The 16,330-nt window shown below is 49.3% G+C and overlaps 1 protein-coding gene across 3 annotated transcripts in view; it reads left to right on the top strand.

Moving 5' to 3' along the window:
• The window catches only part of DPP3 (dipeptidyl peptidase 3), a 559,762-nt gene that overhangs the window by 470,575 nt on the left and 72,857 nt on the right, over positions 1-16,330 (top strand). For all 3 annotated transcript variants that reach the window (XM_086938513.1, XM_086938514.1, XM_086938515.1), the window contains exon 16: positions 6,585-6,764. In XM_086938513.1, the coding sequence (XP_086794639.1) occupies positions 6,585-6,764 (180 nt within the window). The remainder of the gene's footprint in view (positions 1-6,584; positions 6,765-16,330) is intronic.

Here is a 16,330-nt window from a genome sequence, read left to right as displayed (position 1 = left end):
GTCTCGCCCCTTGTTGCCCTTGGTGCCAGGGCTGGAGGAACCTGCCATGGAGCTCTTCCTCACCCCTGCCTCTACAAAATCGGCACCTTTCAGGCTGCAAATGAAATACAGGGCCCCGGACTCAGACCCGGCGTTCCTTTACTCGGACCCTGTACCGGACTCTGTGATTGTGACTGCGGCAAGAAAACAGCACGCCACAGCCCCGTCGACGACGGTGCCTCCTGACAAGGAGAGCTGCTTGATGGACTCGGCCGTCAGGAAAGTCTGCAGTACGGCCTCCACTTCGATGAAGGCCGCGAGTGCCTCGGCTCTGTTGGGCCGTTACGACCGGGCCTTATGGGAGTCCCTGTAGCAGTTCCTGGAACACCTGCCCAGGGATAGAAGGGAGGATTTCCAAAGATCATTAATGAGGGGATGATGGTCTTCAACCAGGTGATAAGCTTGGCTGCAGATTCCTCGCTCTTGGCAGCCCACGGGTACTGCCATGGGATAAACCTGCGGTGCCACGCCTGGCTGCGTCTGACGTCACTGAAGCCTGAGGCGCAGCAGAGGGTCGCCAACCTGCCGTTTTCAGGGGCGACCCTGTTCGGCAAGCATGCGGATGAGGAGATGGCCCGCATGAAGGCGGAGGCTGAAACCCTGACGGCTGTCGGGTTGGAGAAGCCGAAGGAACATAAGAAGACCTTCCGCCCGTTCCAGAGGCGTTGCGGTGCGCAGGGCAGAGAGCAAGGTAGGCAGGCTGTACAGCAGCAACAGCAGCAGCACCAGCGGCGGCCGTTCCAAAAGCGCCAGAGGGGCAGAGGTGGTCAACAGTCCTCCTCAGCGAACAAGGGCCCGGCCGGGTCAAAGGCCTGATGGGCTACTTCCCCCTCATCCGTTACCCGCTCCGGTGGGGGGGGAAGCATACAAAATGACTTGGCAGAGTGGAGAAAAATTACTCAGGACAAGTGGGTGCTGAATACTGTTTGCAATGGATACAGTCTTCGTTTTCTCAGCCCGCCTCCAGCGACTCCACCGGTTTGCTCGCAGTTCCAACTGCGCGAGCTCCAGGCGGAAGCCAATACCATGTTAAGAAAAAGGGCGATAGAAGACGACCCTCTGTCTCAAAGGGGAAACGGTCTTTACACACGCTTCTTTCTGGTACGCGAAAAAAGATAAGAACGAGTTCAGGCCCTTTCTGAATTTGCGACAAGCAAACAAAAGAATTCGCAGGGAGAAGTTTTACATGCTGTCTTTGCACCAGATTTACCCTCAGCTGCAAAGGGGAGACTGGCTTTGCGCGATAGATCTGCAGGATGCGTACTTCCATGTGCCCATTGCACGGAAACACCGGAAGTTCCTGCGCTTTCAAGTAGGCACCAATCACTATCAATACACCGTACTCCCGTTTGGACTGAAGTCTGCGCCCAGGACTTTTTCAAAGTGCATGGCAGTGGTGGCGGCACACCTGAGAAAGAACAAGGTGTTTGTTTACCCTTACCTGGACGATTGGTTGATCAAAGCCTCCACCTACCAGGAAGCGCAATTGCACTTCAACAGGACGGCCGTTCTGTTGAACCAGCTGGGGTTGCACATAAACATGTCCAAGTCTGTCCCGACTTCGGTCCAGTGCCTACAGTACTTGGGAGCCTCCATCAATACGCTGTCAGCAAGCGTGTCTCCTTCGAAGGAGAGACGCTTATCGCTCCTTCGGAAGGCTCACTCTCATGGCTGTTCCATCTACAACAGTGAGGACGGTGTCTTATCTACTGGGGTCGATGGCCTCTTGTATCTTCTCACTCCACATGCACGCCTACACATGAGGCCGCTGCAGGAATGTCTGGAGGATCAGTGGGACCAGAGGCGAGGGAACTGAGACAACAGGATACGACTGTCTCTGCACGCTCAGCAGTCCCTGAGATGGTGGTGTTCAGCAGAGAACCTCCTCAAGGGGGTTCCGTTCCACAAGGACATTCCCACTCAGACTATCTTGACGGATGCTTCTCTCCACGGCTGGGGAGCGCATTCCAGACAGTTACAGATCCAAGGGACGTGGTCCCCGACGGAGTCCACATACCACAACAATTTCTCAGAGCTGTTCACTTGGCACTGAAGGCCTTTCAATCGTCCTTCCAGACCAACTCTCTGCTTGTACAGACGGACAAATCGACCACAATGTATTACCTCAACAAGCAGGGGGGCTCGAGATCGCACTCACTGTCACAGGAAGCGCAGGCGATCTGGCACTGGCTGCTATCCAGAGGACTGACGATAACGGCTACCCATCTGCCAGGTGTGCAGAATGCTCAGGCGGATGCACTCAGCAGACTGATCCAGGAAAACCGTGAGTGGGTCATAAACGACGAAGTGCTCGAAGACGTCTTCGCCAGGTGGGGCACTCCAGCCGTGGATCTGTTCGCCACCGCCGACAACAGAAAATGCCGAGACTTCGATATCCAGGTATTACCAGCAGGGGACACTGGGGAATGCGTTATGGATCAACTGGTCGAACAGCTTTCTGTACGCTTTTCCTCAAACAGCTTTCTGTACGCTTTTCCGCCCATTCCAATGATTCTGGCGGTGCTCATCAAGCTGTCCCAGTCCAGGGCGCGGATGATCCTCATTGCCCCACAATGGCCCAGACAGTGGTGGTTCAAGGACCTGCTTCACCAGTTTCTCCTTGCTCACATATGGCTGTCGTGCTGGCCGGACCTTCTCATAACGTTCGGGGGGCAGATGGTGCACCCCAACCTCTCGGATTTGAGTTTGGTGGCATGGCTCCTGAGATAGTGCAATATGGCCATTTGAATCTTCCTGAAGATTGTATGGACATACTGAAGGGAGGCTAAGCGGCCTTCCACTAGGACTTCCTATGCTTACAAGTGGAAGAGGTTCTGCATCTGGTTCACGTCCAAACTATGATCCGACGACATGCAAAGAAGATTTCATCCTTCCATACCTTTTGCATTTGGCGCAGTCTGGCCTTAATTTCAATTCTATTAAGGTTCATCTCGCTGCGCTGACTGCCTACAGGAAATGCCCTTCACAGACATCCTTCTTCTAGATTCCTGTGATAAAGGATTTTTGGAAGGCTTGAAGAAAGTGTTTCCTCCTGTTCGGCTTCCTTCGTGGGAGATGAACGTGGTGCTGTCCAGGCTGATGAAGGACCTTTTTGAACCCATTCATAAGGCCTCACTGCAGCACCTGTCCTGGAAGGCTGCGTTCCTCGTGGCCATTACATCGGCCCGCCGGGTGAGTGAAATTCAGACATTGTGTTGCCAGGAACCTTATACTGTATTTCATGCTGCTAAGGTTGTGATGCGTACTCACCCTAAGTTCCTTCCTAAGGTGATTTCTGATTTTCATGTTAACCAGACTATAACTTTACCTACTTTTTTTCAGAATCCTTCCACTCCAGCGGAAAGGTCTCTTAATTCCCTGGATGTCAGAAGGGTGTTGAAATTCTATCTGGATAAAACCAAGGATATTCGTAGGTCAGACCAATTGTTTATCAACTATGGGTCGGTCAGGACTGGTCTTGCTACCTCTAAACAGTCCATTTCTAGGTGGATTGTGTCCTGTATCCAGTTATGTTATAAAAAGGCTAATAAGACCTTAGGGGGTAAGCCTAAGGCTCATTCCACCAGGGGCAAAGCGGCTACAACAACTTTGCTCCGTAATGTTCCCATTGCAGACATCTGCAGGACTGCCACGTGGAAGTCAGGCCATACCTTTGCGAAGCATTACTGTCTGGACTCTGATGCCAGAGCAGATGCTCAGGTTGGGCAGGCTTCATTCCGAAATCTGTTTGCACAGTAGTGATGTTGTCTTTTTCCTCCACCGCCGGTTTGGTTGTGGGGATGGGCTTGCCATTCTATTCACTAGATTATGACTATACACAGAGATCCCCTACTACAGAAGGAGTAGTTTCTTACCTGTAACTCCAGTTCTGTAGTAGGGGTATCTCTGTTATAGTCATAAGCGCCCGCCCTCCTCCCCGGTGGAGAAAATGATGACGTACGGAATGCTACAGGTCTAGCTTTATACACCTCTAAAAAGAACTGAAAGTGGAGGGAGTTGCTGTGCATTCTGGGATACCGAGAGTTCTGGAAAGTTTCCTTAAAGGCACTGTATCCCTTTTTAAGCCACATAATGGCAGCCTATGAGGGGCTTGTCTGTCCATCCCTTCCTCTCTATCATTCCAGGGATTTTGTGAAGGGAAGGTTTCTCTATGGGTGAAATTTGGCAGACTGTGTTGAATATGATATTGGTGGAATATCCTTTGCATTTCTAGTTGAAGTACTGGACAGTGTAGCCTTGCAGGTATATGCTGCATTATTTGTCTTTAAATTCTCTCTTTAGTGTCTATGCAGGACTGCACAGAAGACCGCTTAAGAGATTATTTTTGTTTGCTCCAGGGTCCCCGCACGTGACAGGGAACATTCACTACATTATGACTATAACAGAGATACCCCTACTACAGAACTGGAGTTACAGGTAAGAAACTACTCCAACTTTGCCAAGCTCAAAAAGCATACTTACAGTACAAAACTATTTGTTCCAGTGTGGGCCCTTCTCTTCCTGCACACAGATCATCTTCTACTTTCTGTAGACATGCCCTACATGTTCAAACAGACCCCATGATTTTCATGAAGAATGGCAATTAGGTCCTTCATCACAATTCATTTCTGTTCTCCTGACCACCTGGCTCCTCAATATATTGAGGTTTGGTTTGTTAGCATAATGGAGGATGGAGTTCAAATCTTGTGCAATAAGGACCCATTCCACAATCAAGACCTACTCCTCGGAGTGGAAATAATGTGTACATGGGGTTGAAGTAAAGACCTATTGTACTGCCAACCCAACCTATATGTTGCCATAACACCAACATGTGATGAACTCTGACTTGCATTCCTTATCCACATGACTGTGATCTCGAAATACATTGTTTCGTTTCCGCCCTGCTTCATCAGAGATTTTATGCACATAATCTTTTATTCCTTTGTGTGGCAAAAGTCAGTTCTACAATGTGAGTTTCTCAAAAAACATGGAGCCTCCTGTAGAACCAATAAAAAAAGTTGATTATGATCAACTTTTGTGGAAAGTTGCTCTCCTGCTAGAAATACATCTGCCAGGTTGACGTTGGAATCAGGCATTCATTATCCAGAGCTTCATTTTTCATTCATTCAATTATAAAGCGGCAATTTGTGTTGAGGCGCAGCCCAAAGGATTCCTCATCAATGATCCTGTTGTATTGACAGTAGAATTGTCCGTACACTGACGACATGAAAAGATGCTTACAATGTAGCTTAGCCAGAATAAGAATGTTCATTAAAATGGATCAGCTATTTATAGCTTTATGTTAAACAAATAAATGCCAGTCAATTGTTTTGCAAGGCATAGCCAGATTGCTTCCTGCATCTCATTCTCACAGCAACTCAGGTAGGCTTCTTCCACTGAAGGTTATAGCCCTCTCTGTGCAAGGGGTAATGGTGAGGGCTGCACTGTCTGTAGAAGGTCCCCTCCTGCCTATTTGTTTGTCTGTGATTTGGCGAAAGAGTCATACTTTCGTAAAGCAAGTGCTGCCTGGATATTTGGATAAAAGCGAGTACACAATGGGATTCGTGCCACTATGAGTTCTTAAAATAAGGTGAACTCCTTCCCATTTTCCTTCAAAGAAAAGACTAAGCCAATCTCAGACCAATGAACAAGTGTAATCTCAGATACAATTATTGAGACAGAATTAGCAAGGTAAACCTGGCGATCATCAATGGGCTGAGATGGAGCAGGATTTTGCAGCATAGAGTTTGCAAGGCAAAGTTGGTTCTGCAGAACCAGTGATATTACTAGAAGAGCTCTATTCAAGCTCCTACAATAGCACAGCCTCTCTTCGAAAGCCAGATCTAGAGCCAAATCAGCACAAAATTAGAGACTGGAGGCAGTTCAATATTAATAAAATAAACAACGCTCAGCACGATCTAGTGATAAATTCAGTGGTTTACAGTTTCTACTGAGAAGTCAGACTTCTTTCTGGTGGGTTTCTACGTACAATAATCTGTTGAAACTGAAAACTATAAAAAAAAATACTGCATACTAGTCATGATTCAAACGTGTTAATCTAAAAAAGATTTGGTGCTGTAAAAGAAAAACTGTTGTTAACACCTTACACACTTGTAATTGGAAAACCTAAACTAATATGGTCTTTTGGTGGTGTGGTGGCAGGCCCCAAACACATTCACATTAATTATTGGATTTTGAGGTGCATGTACTACTTAGTGCTGCAAGGTATTGCACTACATGGTATGCATATTTATACTTCCATTCTCTCAAATGCACTCCAGGTTCTCAGCCTCACAATGGAGTGTGATTTGAGCATTTGAATTGGTCAACAAAAGCTCTCGATTGAAATTCTTTGTGAATAGGAAAAGTATTTCATATTAACATTATTTGTTTATGTTTAATAGAAAAGGACCTGAGGGACTTGTGGGCAAAAGGATGAATCATGGTATTTTAAGATTTATTTTTGGGGTACTTTTCAAACAGAGCTGCCCATATATTGCAGAAATATTTCTCACATTTCTTATCCGATGTTTCTCTCCTGCTAGTCGCACATGCAGGCTCGTTTTGCTATCTTGCGTGTGTTGCTGGAAGCTGGCGACAGATTGGTCACCATCCAGCCAACTACTGGAGCGGATGGAAAGCCAGACGCTGTCATCACTCTGGACCGGGCCAAGATCCTTTCAGTGGGCAAACCTGCAATAGAGAAGTTTCTGCGTCGTCTCCAGGTAAGAAAGAAGACAATTTATTAATTTGTGGCTAGACAAAGCATCAGATGTTCCTCTGACAGGCTCAGTAAGGTGACTACTCCCTGTGCTGATAACACCTTGCATTATGAGTTGGACGAATGCAGTCTTCTGGGTAAAGATTTAATGATAGTGTGTGGGTGTACAGTGTGATTTTGCACTGTCACCTCATTTGCATGTGTCGTGCACTGTTCGCAAAATAAAGAAAAAGGGGATTATTTGTATTATTGAGGATTAATGCCATTTCTATGTACGAACAGTCAGTATCCGATAAAATGAAAAATCTTCTAAAATTTGACAAGGTATTTCTACCAGGTATAACGTTTATCTGGATGAGCAAGCTTGAGGATACCAAGGAGGGCAACTGATTAATCAGCACGATGGCCAGAATCTTGGTGTCTTTGTTCAATAAAGGATTGTGGCATGTATGACCTGCAGTTGACTTGGCTTGAGCAACAGAACCATCATTGACTTCTTGAAAGTATTGGCATCTCCTCTGTGGTCCTCCTTTGAACACTCCTTTCAGCTTTATTTTCAGTAAACATGAATACTCTATATAAAATTCAGTTGGCCTTAATTATAGTATCCTAGTGTGCTTGCATTTTTGACTCTTTTGGGTACCACCTACACACTCTCCAGACATCACAGGAGCTTTGTGGGGGGTCTTTCAGCTATAACCTGTATAAACTATTCCTTAACCCCTTCCATGCTGGTGACGAACCCCAGCCGTCGCGCTCTGCGGCGCTCGTGTGCTGATGACGGCTGGGGTTCGTCACGGCCCCGCCCTGTTCTTTTGTTTACCGCACAGCGGCGGAAACGGCCCAGCATGGAAGGGGTTAATATTTACCACCTGTACTCCAGTCTTCCAGATCCCAGCATTAGTACCGCTACAGAATTCCTGTACTGTTACTTTTAAGCACTTCTAACATTCAACGCTGTATCAGCATTCTCAGTAAAGTATAAGCAAATGGTTGTGTTAAGTGTGCTTCTGATTGCCATATCCCTCAGCCTTCTGAAATGCAATTTCCAGTTGGGTCCTGAGTGGGGTTTGTCTGACTTCAGACGTGTCCAAAAAAGCATGCACTGTCTCTAGTCTGGTTGCCAGAAAATCAATCCTCCAGTTTATGTACCGTATCACGGATTAATAGGAAAAAAAGCTTTTGCTGAAGAGGTAACGATGGGGAATATGATTGCCTACCACACTTTCCACTTAGGTTTTCATTTCAGTCTCATGTTTGTGTCACAACAGGCAGGTTCTGTTATTTTGGTGGATTTATAAAGAATTGAATTGTATCTGCCTTGGTCTGCATTTAATACTTTCTCACCAATTGCAGCTAGACAATAAGAATTTGTACAGTCGAATGGTCCTTCGTCGCAGTGTCATGACACACAGTCTGGTACACATGTCTCTTTTACCTGCTATTAAATATCTCCATAGACTTCTTCATGCATTTCCTGCATAATCAAGGAGTGATCTTCAAATCTATGCTGACTACACCCAAATACACTTTTTACTGGAGAATAGCACAAAGTTTAAAGGCAGTTCTGGCGCCTGCCTTGTTAGTTTGTTTAGCTAGATGAAGATCTTCTTGTCCATAAATTGTGCTTAAACATAATTCCTAATCTCAAATGAGACGAGCCAATTCCGTACCTTTCACCTGGGCTGGAACCCCTGAATAGCACCGATTACCTCAACAAAAGTTTTAAAATCTGGGAATGGTCATTGCCAATTCTCCTTTACACCCCAAGTACATTTTGTTGCTAAAGGCTTCAATATGCAGATGTCCATTCTATGGAAAATCCTGCTTCCCATCTTCTAAATCAATTATTAAATGGAGCTAACAAGAATGCTTTGCTGCTGTGACCTGATGTAGCACAGGCCGTCAGGCTTCAGGAACTTTGTGAAGTAATTGTGTGACGGACTACTGGAGAGGAGCAATAGCAAGCAACGGTGAAGGGAGCATTGAGCGGATCATATGAGGAGAGCGGCCAGGTGGCATTACCGCAGTGCAAAGTCTGAGAACTCGGAGAAAGACGCGCACAGCTGCTGTCGTTCTCTCCCGGGTTTCCCCACTGCCCAGCTATCCTATCACCCATTATGGGCCTGAAGACAGGAGGCAGCAGGAGACTGGCAGAGGGCGGTGCAACGTGACGTGGCTGCTGCAATAGGTTCCAGTCCCCCTGCGTAGCACGGACGCGGCAGGCATTAAGCCGGTGCGGCCTGTGATCGTTTGAGGGACTGTCTGCCCGCCAAATTGTTGCACCCAAGCGTTGTTATACCCGCATCAGCGCCCATGGAGGTACCCATTTTCACTGTCCCCCACTTTGGATCCTGGCCTTAGACACTGGGCCTAAGGCAAACAACAGTTAGCTTCGCCGTTAAAAAAAAAAAACAGCTTGTGGTTGTGACGTAGAGAGATATTGGTATGCAGTAAGTGGCTTGCAAATTCATTCACAGTCCAAAAAAAAAGCGAAAAGGTCGCAAAAAGACACATGCACGTTTAAGCACCAGGTATACTCAACAGACTGCCAATTTCCTGCGAGTGTAAGATTGATTAAGGCAGTGGTGGATGCTGGGCAGTGGGGCAGGCAGGGCAGTTGGGGGGGTAACTAGTGTGCTCATGCCTACCCGAGTGAGTTTCATCATTGAGGCGTCCAGGCCCCTCCGGCGTAGCATGGGATTCCCGGAAAGAAGGCGGCACCAGAAAAAAACGGTAGAAACTGCGCCCCCAACAGCCCAGTCCTCCACTGAAGGACGAAACACCCTCAATTTTTTAACCAAGCTGCAACCTTGCATTTACACATTGCCGCCTCAACTCTCCTCTCACGGTATCATAAGCAAGGATTTGCAGGTAAACCCCAGGCTGAATTGGAAACACCAGGAAAAGGCTGAAACGAAACCCGTATGTCCTATAAATCAGCAAGAAATCTGATGGACCCAGGAGCTTACCCTATAGGGAGCGAAGCTCATAAATAGTCTATATTTTTTTTTTTTAGAACTTTATTCTCAGCTGTATTATCTGCAAGTAAACATTACAATAAAGCTGTCAATGCAACAGCCAGGTTTTATATTTTCACCCCTGTGCATTCCTCCTTATCTCACAACAGTGACATCTAAAAATTACAGCAAAATGTTACACAAATCTTGTCGCATAATTTCTCAGTATCTGCATCATAAGGAATACCATATCATCAATCAAACATGAATGTTGGCCGCATACGCATCCGCCGAGGACGTGTATGCTAGGACCTTTTGCCAGACCCTCAGAGCTGTGCGCAGAAGCGGGTGGCACTCCGCAGGGATGCAGCTTCTTGGGAGTAGCAGGGCATGTAGTTCTCCCAGTCTCAGTCTGTCAGTCGTATAATCTATTTCGTGAAGGTTCCGTCCCGCCGTCCAATAGGAGAGCCACTGAAGTTGGCCAGCATAGTAATAGCCTCTAAAGTCCGGGGCTCCCATCCCACCAGTTGTAGCTTACGAAGCCCTATTCGTCGCCTCCCTGCCCCCCAGATAAAGGTAGTTAGTAGAGAGTTGAGAGTGTCAAAGATAGATTGCGGCAGCAATACTGGAAGATTACAAAGAAATATAACAGTCGGGGGAGTATTACCATTTTGGAGATTGCGATTCTGCCCATGACCAATAGTGGTAGTGTCGTCCACAACCCCACAGAGGCTCGAAGTCTTGTTATAGCTTTCTTAATGTTCCCCTCTATCTGATCTTCCTGCTGCCTATAAACCTGGATCCCCAGATATTTAAATGTATCAGGGGCTATCGGGATAAACTGGGCGCCGAACGATATGACACCTGGGTCCGGGATGTCTCGAAATAGAAGCCATTTGACTTCTCTGGGTTTATAGTTAGGCCCGAGACTGCGGAGAATCTCTCAAAGATTTCATATATGGGGGCATGATCTGCCTCCAGGTCTCGGAGGAACAATAAAATATCGTCCGCGTAAATGGACAGTAGGTGCTGAGTGCCGCCGCTCGGTATTCCTCTTTGCCCCATCCCAGTCCTTTGGGCTATGGCCAAAGGTTCCAGGGCTAGCACGAATAACAGTGGAGACAAGGGGCATCCTTGTCTAGTGCCAAGGTGGATTGCATACTTATCTGAAATATGTCGCCCTGTGCGTGCCATTTCCGAGGGAGCGGTGTAAAGCAATCAGATTCATGCAAGTAGGGAGGCCGGGAGTCCAAACCTCTCTAAGGTCGGGAACATAAACGACCAGGTTAGGGAGTCAAAAGCCTGCCGGAGATCTAAGGCTATGCAACCCGCCCTAGGAAGGTTCTGTGGAGTGGACACCATAAGTGCGTCCAGCCGATGCGTATTCATAGAGGTGCTTCTACCCGGGAGAAACCCACATTGGTCTCTGTGGATCAGGGCCGGGAGGTGCGACTGCAATCTCCGAGCTATCGCTTTGCTGAGTATTTTGTATTCCGTAGAGAGCATCGACAGCGGCCTATAATTCGCCAGGTCCTGGCTGTCCCTCCCGGGTTTTGGTAGTGAGACGACCAACGCATGCATCGTGGAATCGGGCAGACGGCCCTCTTCTAGTGCCACTCGATACACCTTCTCCAATATTGGTACCAAGATTCCGAGTATGTCGCGTAGAACTCCACTGGGAGTCCATCCATGCCCGGGGTCTTTTTGATGTTCAGAGATTTAATGGCTACCCATATTTCCTGTTGTGTGATGGGACCTTCGAGTTCCCTTTGGGCGTCAGCAGTCCGGACTGGAAATGGGAGGTCAGTCAGAAAGGCAGCAATTTGATCTGGGTCAACTTCTGTGGGCCGTGCATATAAAGTAGTCAGGTGGTCATGAAATGCTTGGTTGATCTCAGTTTGCGTACCCACTATTTGTCCGTCCTGTGTCCGTATCCTGGTTATCACCGGGATGTCCGGGTGCTCCCGAACCAAACGAGCCAGTAGCGCTCCCGACCTGTCCGCCACGGCGTGCTGTCGGCGTAAGTATTCCCTGTGGTCTATGACGCGCAGTGTTTCGAGAGTGTCAGCATGTTCTATGTTCTCTAGCTGTAATTCCCCCCTTTTAGTAGGGTCGAGCCCCACCTCCCTTTCCAATGTCTTCAATCTATCCTCTATATCCTGCAGTTTCCTAAGGATTTCCTGTCGGGCACCCACTAATTGTCCAATCGCTGCCCCACGCACCACTACCTTCATGGCATCCCAAACCACCGAATTTGTGGAGGCGGTGTCCCAGTTCTCTACAAAGTATTTGTCTAGTGTCTCGGACAAGGATGCCCTGAAAGGGCCATCCTCCAATAGGAGCGGGTCCAGGCGCCAAGTGGGAACCGGGGTCGGGACCCTGCCCCATAGAATGGTAAGCTTCAGGGGCCTATGTTCAGAAAAGGTTTTTGCTAGGTATTCTGGGCCATCGATCTTGGTAATCAGGGCTTCGGAACACAAAAACCTGTCAATCTTTGTGTGAAGGGCGTGTATGTGCGAGTAATGAGAGTACTCTTGGCTCTCAGGGTGTGAGGCTCGCCAGGCATCTCTCAAGCCCCATCCAGTCGCCCATGTGCAAAACAGTTCCGTCAGCCTGGAGACTCCTGCCACTTGTAGGGGGGGTGATCTGTCTCTGTCGATATCCATGATCATGTTCCAGTCTCCCCCTAGTATCCAGGGGGTGTCCGACCAGTCCGCTAACGCCAGACCTAATTTCTGCAAGAATTTGTCTTGATCAAAATTCGGAGCATATACACATCCGAGTACTACAGGTGTACTATCTAGCGTATGCCCCTCACTAATATGTACCTTCCTTGGTCATCCACCCTCCTTTCCACCTCCAAGAACGGTGTGCCATGTCTAATCTTGATTGTCGCCCCTCTAGAGAAGGCGGAATATGTCGTGGTCAGAATTTTACCCCTCCATTTCTTCCTCATCTTGATAGCTTCCGAGGCAGTGAGGTGGGATTCTTGAAGAAAAGCAATCTGCGCGTGGTGGCGCAGCAGAAAGGCGTGTATTCTGTGTCGCTTCTGAACCGCCCCCAGCCCCCTCACATTCCAGGTCGTGATTCTATACTTCCCCACTGTGTCAGCCATATTCATATGTGCACCTGTCATGTAACCTCAGCCGCCCACCGGCTTGAACCCTATGTAACCGCCACCAGGAGACTACCTTCAGCCCATCGGACTCCGCCAGCTCTACGGCAACTGTCATGGGGCAATGTTACCAATGTTTAGAGGGGAACAGAAAACTCAAGTCGCCCGTGCCTTACTTACATCTTAAATGTGACAGTGCCCAAACAAGTATAACAACAGGATACATTCTTAGGTAGCAGTGGCGCACACATACGTTACCTTTACCTCCCTCCTCAGAACCATCATCGGTAACAGTACAGTATAAAGTAAAAAAAATAGGAAATACAATACGCTTCGTAGGCCATTCAGCTGCTTCCGGTCAGGTCTTCCCCCCCCCTCGCCCCCCCCCCCCCCCCCCAGTTGTCCATCACATCATCTGCAGTGCGGAGCGTGACATTGGGAAACAGTAGTACACTGTGATCCGAATCAGAATGGACCGTACTGTCCTCTGAGTCCGTTAATTTCTTCTTGGAGTCCTCTCTGAATGTGCCTGCCACCACCAAAGCGTCCAGTTGCTTCTCTTTTTGTTGTGTCTTTGACGGTCCACGTCACCTTCCACCTTGTCACGATTTGGGGGGCTCCACCCCACTCCCATCCTGGGTTCCACTCGATCCTTCGACATCCGGTTCTTGTGAGGGTCCCTGGCTCCCGTCTATGCCCATCACCTCCAGCCATTCCTCGGCATCCGCAGGACTCTCGAAGAAGTGCGTTTTCCTGTCATGTATGATTTTTAAGCGAGCCGGAAACAGCAATGAGTACTTGAGGTTGGCCTTTTGTAGTTTCTTTTTCACCTCTAGGTAGGAGGAGCGTTGCTTTTGAACCATGTTGGGGTAGTCCGGGTAGAGAGAGATTTTGTGATTGTCATACTGGATAAGGGACTTCTCCCGTGCCTTTTGCAGCAGAACATCTCTATCCCGGTAATTCAAAATTCGCACTATCAGTGGGCGCGGGGGTCGTCTAGGGTTAGGTCTGCCCGTCGGGATCCTATGCGCTCTCGCCACGCAGAAGTGTGGTGATAGGCCTTCTTCTGCTACATGATCCCGAAACCATTGTTCCAATAAAATCCGCAGCCTGTGGCCCTTCACATCGCTCCAGAAGGCCTATAACGCGAATGTTATTCCTTCGATTATGGCCCTCCGCATCCTCCACCCGGTCCATGAGAGAGGCCACCTGTGTTTGGAGCTGTTGAATGGAGACTGTATGTTCTGCCACAGTTGGCGTGATCTCGCCGATGGACAGGCCCTGTTCTTTCACTCTGTCCCCCAGTTTACTGTGGTCCGCCTTCAGTAGGGATAAGTTAGTCGTCAGGGTGCCCATCTTTTGCTCCAGGACCGCTCTGGAGTCCCTGATTTCCTTCAGGATAATGTCCAGCTTATCAACCTGAGGCCCCTCCGCCTGGCGCTCCGTCATGGGCTGCTGCGGTGCCCCGTCCTCGATGGTTGGCGGCATTGTGGTAACCGTTGTCAGTCCTCCGGAGCTTTCCGCCGGCTTCGCCCCCTTGCGGACCATTGTTGCGACGTTTTCAGTCCCCAGCAAGTGGCCCAGTGGGTCTCCTAGTGTCCGGTCCCCGGGGCACGCTCCCCCCCTCCCCCCCCCCCGGCGGCTCCTCGCCAGATAGTCCAGGCGGGGATGCGTAGTCCAACCGTCTGCAGGGTGGGGGACGCCACAGTAGGTCCGCTGGCTTTACACGCACTCACCCTCGTGGGTTACCTTGGGGCTGCGCGGCCGTAATGCTACGCGTCCTGCGCACCCCTTGAAGATATGGACAGGGAGGAATATGGGAGCCTCCCGGCGTCTCCCTCTGCCTATGTACAAGAAGGCCTGAGCCCCACAGGTGTGCTGTCCCCGCCTGGGGGGTTCCGTGGTCCGTCCTCAGCGCAGCCAAACTCCCCTGGTGGACCCAGGCCTCCCCGGGTCCACGTACAGCCCCAGCACTCAGCCCACTGCCGGGGGGAGGCACGGAATTCACGGAGCGATTGAGCCTCAGGCAGCCTCCCGGTGCAGGAAAATCAAGGGACAGTCCAGAGCCAAGGGGGGAGGGGGGTAACACGGAGAGAGGGCCCCTCACATCTAGGGCCGATTCTGTGGCGCTACGCAACGGCCGCCACCGGCTCCTTGGGATGCCGGTCTTCAGTGCCCCTACGCGGCCGGTCTCTTACGCGTATCCCACAGCGCGTCAGTTCCTCTGGTGACGCCCACACCTCTCTCGGCCTCAGCGCTCGCTCACCTCCATCAAGGGGTTCTCCGATGGCCTCCGATCATGCCCCGAGTCCTCCGGCTCCGAGCCTCCGAGCACTTCCGGTGGCCTCAGCCGTAGGCCGGGCGGCCTCGCTCTTCACAGTGGGTCCCGGCTTCCGACGTCGCACCTCCGCTGTGGGCCGCACCGCTTTTAGCTCGGTGTTGCGGGCCGACTCTCCGCTCCGCTTGCCCGTCGTTTTCGAAGACAGCAGGGTCTGGGAGCACACCTCCGATCCTCCAATTAATCACCCCAGGGGTCTCCGAGGCAATTTTAACAGGATTTTGCCCCGATCAGCGCCCGAGCTCTAGCGGCGCGCTTCCGTGCTCATGGCCTGCAAGCCACGCCCCCGCTCATAAATGGTCTATTATTAGTGGGCAAGCAAAGTTTCATCTGCAGTACTCTTTTTATAAAGTTCAAACGGAGAAGGGGCCGAAAGGAGACATATTGAGAACAGTGTGGTATGGGAGGACGAGGGGTGACCCAGGTCAGCGCATCAAAAAGGCGCTGTAAAGAGCACGAATACCGAACAGGACTCCGTAATATGCCTGGAGGATGATAAAGTAACAAAATTGGAAACTTCTTCATCGTAACAGAAATTCAAAAAGGGCAAGATCTCAACAGTGCATAAAAAAGAGGGCTACAAAATAACTGATTCTTTTAACCCAGTATAAATGAGAGCATTCAAACACTACAGCAAATATAATAACCCCAGCATTATCCAACCCAGGACCCGCGCCGGGGAAAGCAAAGCTCTCTATAGATCAGGAAAACACATACAATCTTCCCTCCTCAGAAGTAAATTTATTAAGTAAAAATACCCGCACAATGCAAGCAGAAGTAAACAAATCAGTAGATCAGAATCATTCTCATCCCTGAATCTTTTGATTCTCAGTTACTGGGATTGCCTCAGCCCAAGTTCTTCTCTAGCCACCTCAAGTCCTGCTTAAGTCCCCTGAAGTTCAGCATCAACCACTGATTAAATTTACAGAAACAACATTAACCATGCATGATGTAAATGAAAATCTAACTAAAACCCCCCTACCTTCATCAACCCCATTGCAAGGGGCACTCACACAGAAGGAATCAACAGCAGTCAGTCTGAGCCTGTTCTAGGTCAGCAACAATAGCTCCCCAGCCAAGGACAAATTTACCTTTGTAATGAACCCAATCACACCGAGTCCAATCAGGAGGCCTCTGACTGAGGCAGTTCCGATCCT

This window comes from Lissotriton vulgaris, chromosome 9 (genome assembly GCF_964263255.1).
Source record: "Lissotriton vulgaris chromosome 9, aLisVul1.2, whole genome shotgun sequence".
Classification (NCBI taxonomy): domain Eukaryota; kingdom Metazoa; phylum Chordata; class Amphibia; order Caudata; family Salamandridae; genus Lissotriton; species Lissotriton vulgaris.
The sequence above is the reverse complement of the archived record's forward strand: the minus strand, read 5'-3'. Positions and strand labels throughout refer to the sequence as shown.